Raw genomic sequence first — 8,008 nt, forward strand, 5'->3', positions numbered from 1 at the left:
TTTTTTTTTTCTTTTCTCCCCCCCCCCGAGAGTGTTTGATCTTCACTAGACTTTTCACCCTAGGCTGGGGAAGTAGGGATGTGACACTTTCCCTGTGGGCTTTGCCCTGAATCCCTCTCTTGCAGGTATTGCCTGGCTGTGCTGTGATGCCCGACGCCAGGTACGGATGCAGGCACTCACTTACTTGCAGCGGGCCCTCCTGGTACATGACCTTCAGGCCCTGGATGCCCTGGAATGGGAGTCCTGCTTCAACAAGGTAACGTCCTGGCTGGGCATGTAGGCAGGACAGCATTGTCTGGAAGAGCAAAGCTGTCTGTGGGAGTGGCAGAATGGTGTCCTACTTCAGCACCGTCTTCTTGAGCAGCTTGTTCACCACAACAGATGAGGCATTCCCTACTCTCATCCTGTGAAAAGTTCTTCTGTGCTTAGGCTTCTGACGGAGCCTCTTGGAGTATTGAAATGAATCCACTCATTTCCACTTCCCATTGCTTCTCCCATGCTCTCTGCCTAGAAGCCACCAGCCCCAAAAGCCAGCTCCTTCCTGTAAGGCTGTCTATGCAAATATCATCAGTCCTTTTTTAGCTCTGAAATATCAATGTGTCTGATCCAACAGGTGCTGTTCCCTCTGCTAACCAAGCTACTCGAGAACATCAGCCCAGCTGACATTGGTGGGATGGAAGAAACTAGGATGAGAGCCTCAACACTACTCTCCAAGGTGAGCATGCTTCTGCTGCCTGAAAGCTCAGGGGAAACCATCTGCCTCGAGAAAACCAAACTGTTTGCTGTATTAGCTTCTCAGCATCTCTGGTCTGGATAGGTGTCAGTTTGCTAGTTTGACTGTCTTCAGTGCTGGGCTTCTCCACTACCTTCTGCTGTTGGGACATGCCTTCTTTCCAGAACTGTCTCCATGATCCTGGCCTTCGGGAAAAGTTGTCAGGAAGGAGTTTGTGACTTTATGAAGGATGGAGAGAGAAGTATCTCACCCGACATTAGTTAAAGACAGTCTGTTCTAGTGGTGAAATGACGCATGTCACAAGCTGATAGTACTGACCTAAGGCAGAGAGTCTGGAAGGGCTGGAAGACATGGTGATGCAGACTGCAGTGGCCTCATGCAAAGGAGACAAGATCCACTCCTCTACATATGCAGCTCAGAAGAGTGGAGGCCTCTGGCGTCCTCAGGCTGGGCCTGTGCATGCTCCTAGCCTGCCACAAGGAGGAGGAATTCCAGATTTGCAAGACTGGCTTATCAAGCTATGAGCAACAGCCCTGATACTACTTGTTGACAGTAGTTGTGGGTTTTTTTCTAGGTGTTCCTACAGCATCTCTCCCCGCTGCTCTCACTGACCACCTTTGCTGCCCTGTGGCTGACAATCCTGGACTTCATGGACAAATACATGCATGCTGGCTCCAGTGACTTACTGGTAAGGTGCTGAAAGTGATGCTGCAGTGCTTTGAACAACCATTCATCAGTTTTGACCTTCTAAACTTGAAAGGTGTTTTGTTTTGTTTTTTAACCTCTTAATCCTTCCAAAACCATTTTGTTTCATGGTCTCTCCCCTTGGCGTCTGTTTCCAAGGCAGCCCATCAGCTGCTTTGAGCTTTTGTTCGTTGCTATATGTCCATTCTCTGTGTCCTGAGGAGTCTCTCTGATTACAGCTGGAGGCCATCCCAGAGTCTCTGAAGAATATGCTGCTTGTAATGGATACGGCTGGGATATTCCACAGTGCTGACTCACGGACGGGATACTCAGATCTCTGGGAGATCACCTGGGAGCGGATTGACTGTTTCTTACCTAGGCTGCGGGATGAGCTCTTCAAACAGACAGTCATCCAAGGTACGAGGGGCTGAGAAACCTTAAGAAAACAGGTCTTGGACCCAGTGCTTGCACCTTGTCCAGTACCCAGCTGCCATAGTGCCTGGATGCTGATGAAATGATAGTTGCAGGAGGCTGTGGGAGCTTGGCACAAGGAGGGCAAACTGAGGGTGGGCAAAAGGAGTGAGCAAACTGGTGTGTGGGCTCACTGCTTGTTTTGTTTCCCTAGATCCTGTCCCTAGCATACCAATGGAGCTGCAGCATCAGAAATCAATAGTGTCTGCCCTACCCCCTTCTTCTGCAGGGGATGTGAGACCAGCCACCCACCTGGCTCCTTTGGAGAAGCCCTGTGAACTGGGTGCCAGTGGTGAGTCCTGTATTCTTCTTCCTGGAATCATCTTCCCAGCACGGTGGCACGGATCTGCTTTTCCTTGGTTTAGCGTGATCTGCAGTGACTAGGCTTCTGGTGTTGTGGAACTGTTGTGCTTCCAAATGGATAGGTTGTGGCCTTCTTGCTGAGGTTATTGGGGTGGGCAGAGGTTGGGGCAGAATGCCTGGGATCAGCACCTGTTCCTCAGGGCCTCGTATGAAGGTATGTGGAAGGGGCAAGTCTGAAAAGGCCCTGAGTTGATCTTCAGCCCTGCTTAGCTTTGAGCTGAAAGGTGACATTGTCAGGGCCTGTATAAGGATGTATTTTGTCTCTTCCTTTTTCCAGAGTCTGAGAGAGCCACTGCACCTGCCTCACCCACCATCAGCACCTCTGCCTCTCCTTCTTTCCCAGCATCAGCTCCAACAAAGACAAGCCCCGTTACAGACATACCTCCTACGACAGCACAGCCGCCACTCATCCTGCAGCCTCTTGCCTCTCCCCTGCAGGTTGGGGTGCCACCTATGACTCTTCCAATCATTCTCAACCCAGCCCTAATTGAAGCCACCTCTCCTGTTCCCCTCTTAGCTACACCACGGCCCACTGACCCCATGACAACCTCTGAAGTCAATTAGTTCGAGGGTGTCTGAGACCTGTCTGCTGAGGAAGCTCTGTGGGTGGAGGATGCTGGCCAAATGTTCTCTGGCAGCGGGCATGTTTGTTTTAGAAGATGATGCTAACCTGAGCAGAAGGGCTGCTGCCACAATCCCCTTGGAGCACATCACATTCTGCTCCCTTCTTGTGGCAACCACCTAGAAATCCGCCTAGAAATCCCTGTCGTCTTGGAGGGGTGCCCAGTTTCACTGACCAGTCTCCTTCCCGCCTTCACAATCTCAGGGGCCAGGCAACGCCCACACCCAGCAGCCTGGGACCAAGCTGCCACCAGTTCATCTGGTGAAGAGGGGAAACTCTCTGATGTCACACCAGAGAGGGGCTGCAGTACACAACTGCCTCTCAGATTATTCAGTTCAGTCCCTGGACAATTCCCCAGCCATTCCCTAGCTTTCCTGCCCATGCTTCTGGTCTCATTGCTTTGTTTGGGCTCTGGGCATGCCTGGGTTCAGCAGGTTAAGAATTTTGTGGATTGCTTACAGTGCAGCTCCCAACTTGCTACATAGGGCTTCTTGTCTGCTGTAGCCACATGCTTTCCTTCTGCAACATGGATCACAGCAGTCCCCATGCCAGATATGGAGCAGGCAGCAAGGGAGTCTGGCGGGGGCAGCACTGCTTTCCTCCCTTCTCCTGTAAATATAATCAGGCTTTCTGGTTGGAGAGAGCAAATTCAGAAGGCTCTGCCTAGTTGAGCAGATGAGAAGGAAATGCAGAATCCCATGAGCTGAGAGCAGAGCACCATGGCCATCTCTCAAACAGTGCTTGGGGAGACACTCCCCCGGGGTGCACAGCAGTGCTGCGTTGGCCGCCACTCGCTACATTGGCCTCTTGGTGTCCAACCCCATTCCTTAGGAGAACGTCCTCTTCAGCTAGAGAAGATCTGCTGACAGATGCCCAACAAGTCTGCTGTGCTTTCTCTTGGAAGCTCTGCAGAGATTGCACCCTTCTGCGTCTTCTAGTTGTTGGGAGCCCACCTCCTTCTCCACCTAGAACGCCCCTGCAGCTGAGGCCCTGGCAGTCATTTTTGTGCTTCTGCCTTGCAGCAAGGATGTCCTGCTCTTCCACCCTGTCATGCCCAGAGCAGAGCTGGCTGCCTGGCAAGCACTGCATCTCCGTTCTTCCTCCTCTCTCGATTAGTTGGCTAAATTCTCAATAATACCAATCTCAGAAATCCCACTGGTGACTGGGAGGGGCATGGGCGTGACTCCAACCCAGTGTATACTGTACTGAGAGGAACCTGCGGTTGGGGTGGGAGTACAACCAGTGTACATAAGAGTAAATGGCTACAAATCCAATGGACTTTTTACAGTGTAATAAATACATCCTGTAAATGAATGCTCTAGCGTTGCACTCCTTTTCTGTCATGGTTCTGCGGCTCAGAGCTTTGGGAAGAGTGGAGTTTAGTTGTCAAGGTGCTGTGCCCGGCTGCCAGCCTCCTGGCTCCATATAGCAGGATCCTCCAACAGAGTGCTCTGTCTGCGGGGAGCACGGAGGGACTTGCCCTAACAAGTGGTCAGCTCATAGCGGGGGGCTGCAGTAGAGGTTGGCCATCAAGGGGCTAAGCAGAAATGGTTCCCATCACGGGCAAAGCAGAGCTGTAACAGCTAGATTGCTCTTGCTTCTGGCAAGAAGTGTCGGCTGTAAAATTTCTGGTGTTATGTTGGTGTGTGCTCGTGCACCACCAGGACTGAGGGCGGAGACTAGGGCTGAGGAGCAAGTGCCCTGCGGCATCTCGGCATGCAGCCAGAACAGAGACCTCGGGGACTTTGGAGAAAGGAGCATTTTCTGTCTGATGAGGAAGAAATCCTCATTTCCACTGACAGGACTTGGAGAGGGCGTGAGAGATCCTGGGCTCTTCCAGGGCTAATGCTTGCCATGGATATGGACAACCACACATACTTCCCTCCCGGTTTTTTCTACTTTGTCTTGTGGCAAGATCCACGCAGTGCCACAGTGTCCTTAGAGCTGCGTGAGGCACCAATGCGTTTCCTGTCACAAGGATTCCAAGAGACTCCTACGGGCTTGAGAAGGGGTTTGAAAACTTGGTGTTTGTTTGAATTGCATGAGCAAAGGTCTAAATATTGCATAGTGGAAGAGTAATGTGCATACTAAGAAAGTCCCATTAATAAATCCTGGTTCCCTTACCCCATTTCCACCGTTCCTGGAATATTTTCACTGCTGCAGCCTTCTCTTCCTCACCCTCCACTGCTTCCAGACTGTGTCCTTCCAGCCCTTAGATGTTTTCATTCATGTATTTGAATCCTCGTGCTGCCCATGGCCCTTCTGTATCCAGCCCACCTCTCTGTCTTGAATTTCTGAGCCTTCAGTTCTATTTACAGCTCTGTTTTTCTGAGCTGCCTCCAAAATGCTCGCTGAAACCTTTAGATTATTAACTCTTTGTAAACCATTGCTCAATTGTCAAATGCCTCGATGGCAGCACTACTGCCCTCTGATCCCCGGACGGTCCTTTGACTTCTTGGAGTGGTGTCAGCTATTGGCAAAGCCCAGTTTTTCCTGCTGCCTTCAGGGAGCTGTTTGGGGGGTGCTATGTTTTAAACTGTGTTTGCAAACCCAGTTTCTACTGAGAGCATTACATCTTAATTCAGACAATTGCGGTGCAAAGCAAAAGCCACCCGAGGAAACTGCAGGAAGCGGGACTGGAATGGAAAGAATGTCAGCTGGAAAGACAGACAGAATTGCACTTTAAACAGTTTTCACTAGACTGTAAATAGGAATGGACTGGAAAACCAGAAAAAAAATTCTTTGAATGTTGTTTGGATTTTGCAGTAACAAGGTTTCATGTGTTACAGAGAAAAAATAACAGGGGAAGTGTTTGAACCGAAACAGAGATGGAACCAACTGACAGGTAGCATGTGCTGTTATATACATATTTTTATCAATAAGTCTCTTGAACTCTCTTTGTAACTTAAATTACATACAAGACAGCCATACTACCAGCTGCTGTTGGTGAGGAGCGGTGTTCACAACACTAGCCTTCAGGTTTGTCCCAGCATATCCTTTTTCTAGTCTTGGACTTCTTTCTCATTTTTACGGGTCTGACTCACTGTTTTCCAGAGGAGGCTGGACAGACATCACCCTAGTTTGGGTTTACGTACCTCTTCTGTTCCCATTTACATCGAGAACTTCCACCGCTGAAACAGAATAGAAATAAGTATTGGGACTTAGCGTGTGTCAGTAGGACGCGTTACTGTGGAGCTGGTGTTTTCCTCATTGGTGTGAAGCTTCCTAGTGGGAGAAAGCCCTACTGAAAGATGAGGCATGGCTGTAGAACTTAAATTTGGCACTGAAACGTGTGAAACTGAAGCAATGCTGCTTTTAGATTCAATTTTTAAATTGAATCTGAGCATACTCAGAAGACCTGGTCTGAAGGAAAGATTTCCATGAAGTATCTTCCAACAGTGCGCTGGCTTTTTTAGAAGTTACCCGCACTCCTAGAAAATGCCAGCTGTTGAACTCCTGGAAAAATGTGCGCCTGTTACGGAGCTCAGAGTATCCTGTGCCGTGCTCCTTTGCCCCACCTGCACGGAAGGCACCCCGGCGGGGTTTGTACCGCTCACCCCGTGGCCCAGGAGCAATCTGAGCCCCGCCAAGGCTGCTGGAGGCGGCAGCTGCTGCGCTGCTGGCCCGGCGCCTGCCGCCCTGACCGGCATTGTTCCCACCACAGTCTGTCCGTGCGGCCGTGGGGGCTGCTGGGAGAGGGAGGGCCAGGCCTGCTGTCCGCCGGCAGACAGAAGTTCAGGGGGCAGCTTTGGGAGCACAACCGGCTCAGGAGCAAAGTTCTAGAGTGCAGCTCCTGCAGTGAAAGGTCAGGGAACTGACGTGCTGAACAGCAAGGAGAGACTCCGGGCCTGCGAGGAGGCTGCCTGGAGTGCGAGTCAACGCGTAGGAAGATGAGATCCCCTGAGACTACAAGTCCCAGTATGCAATACTACTCCTCCAGTTGCATAACCTGCAACCCTGGCCCCGGGCGAGGTGGTGGGCGGCCGGAGCTCCTCTCCCATGCAGGCCAGGGGCAGGTGCTGTTCCCGGGCAGCTCCTCTCTGCAGAAGGCAGCGGGAAGGTGCAGGCCTCATGAGCACCGGCCGCTCCGGGGCCCGAGGAGTGCATGCACCCTTTGGCTACGCCGGATGTTTTGGGACTTGCAAACACATGCCTGCAAGCAGCTGCGGGTGGCTGGGTGGGTTACTGCTGAGTTACTGATAGGGAAATGGGGCTGCCGTGGCCTTGCCGCAACCCGGCTGCTCTGCCAGGGGCAGCTGTGCTTCCTCTTCTCAAGTTTTCCACATAAGAAAAATGGAAATTTCTCTGGGCAGCAGGGTTGGTGGGTGGCTGCTAAACTTAATCCCTAGGTGAGCCATTTGTAGAAAGTGTCTGGGAAAGGAGGGGTCAGGCTAACCGGGTTGGGGTGGTGCCTGCAGGCAGTGGCTTGCAGCGTGTGCGAGGCAGCTGAGGTGTCGCTAGCCATTTGGCGAGAGCGCAAGATCAGTCAACACAGGAGCACAAACTGAGCCTTGTCTTCAGGAGGGAAGGCTGAGCCCTTGTTAACCCTCTTCCCATGAGGAAGAAGAGGGGACTCAGTAAGGGCTGAGTGTCTGGCCACTACCTGGTGCTGTACCTCCTGCCTCACCCCTGTGCTGAGACAGTGCCCTTTGGGCCGTGCTTCCTGGAGGAGCCCACGGCCTCGTAGACATGGGGACAGGGATGGTGTCTGGGGCAGAGAGCGCATCACCTGGGGCTGGGGAAGAGACCCCAGCACCCTGCAGCCAGCTGCTGCTACCTGATTCAGCCTTGTCAAAGGCTGCTCCAGGCTGCAGCTCCAGGGAGGGGGGTGTTTGCTGCTGTGCAGTGCCCTGGTGTCTCCTCTGTCCTCTTTTCTTGGGGCCGATGCCAGTGCTGTGGGGCACGTCCCTGTCCTGGGGGTCTTGCCGAGCAGGAGCCTGTCCCTCCACCCCGGCTGCGTCCCGCAGAGGACAAGGGACAGCAGAACTCGCTCTCGGGGTTGCTCCGGCCACAGCCTGCCTGCCCCGCGGACCCGAGCGTCAGCGGCTCCGTGCAATCCTCGCTCCTTGCCTGCCGGCTGCCCTTCCCCAGCCCTGCCCGGCCGGGGGTGCCGGCGCGTCCCCCCGGGCCGGCAG

General features: G+C 52.7%; 1 protein-coding gene across 4 annotated transcripts in view; it reads left to right on the forward strand.

The window, feature by feature from the left end:
• The window catches only part of GBF1 (golgi brefeldin A resistant guanine nucleotide exchange factor 1), a 105,170-nt gene extending 100,986 nt beyond the window's left edge, over window positions 1–4,184 (forward strand). For 3 of the 4 annotated variants that reach the window (XM_009277699.1, XM_009277700.1, XM_009277702.1), the window contains 6 exons: window positions 126–256; window positions 614–715; window positions 1,308–1,421; window positions 1,657–1,834; window positions 2,043–2,180; window positions 2,529–4,184. In XM_009277699.1, coding sequence (XP_009275974.1) covers window positions 126–256; window positions 614–715; window positions 1,308–1,421; window positions 1,657–1,834; window positions 2,043–2,180; window positions 2,529–2,815 — 950 coding nt within the window. In that variant the 3' untranslated portion in view covers window positions 2,816–4,184. The remainder of the gene's footprint in view (window positions 1–125; window positions 257–613; window positions 716–1,307; window positions 1,422–1,656; window positions 1,835–2,042; window positions 2,181–2,528) is intronic. The other variant, XM_009277701.2, reaches the window with a different exon arrangement.
• Window positions 4,185–8,008: the final 3,824 nt, after the last annotated feature.

This window comes from Aptenodytes forsteri, unplaced genomic scaffold (genome assembly GCF_000699145.1).
Source record: "Aptenodytes forsteri isolate BGI_AS27 unplaced genomic scaffold, ASM69914v1 Scaffold15, whole genome shotgun sequence".
NCBI lineage: Eukaryota > Metazoa > Chordata > Aves > Sphenisciformes > Spheniscidae > Aptenodytes > Aptenodytes forsteri.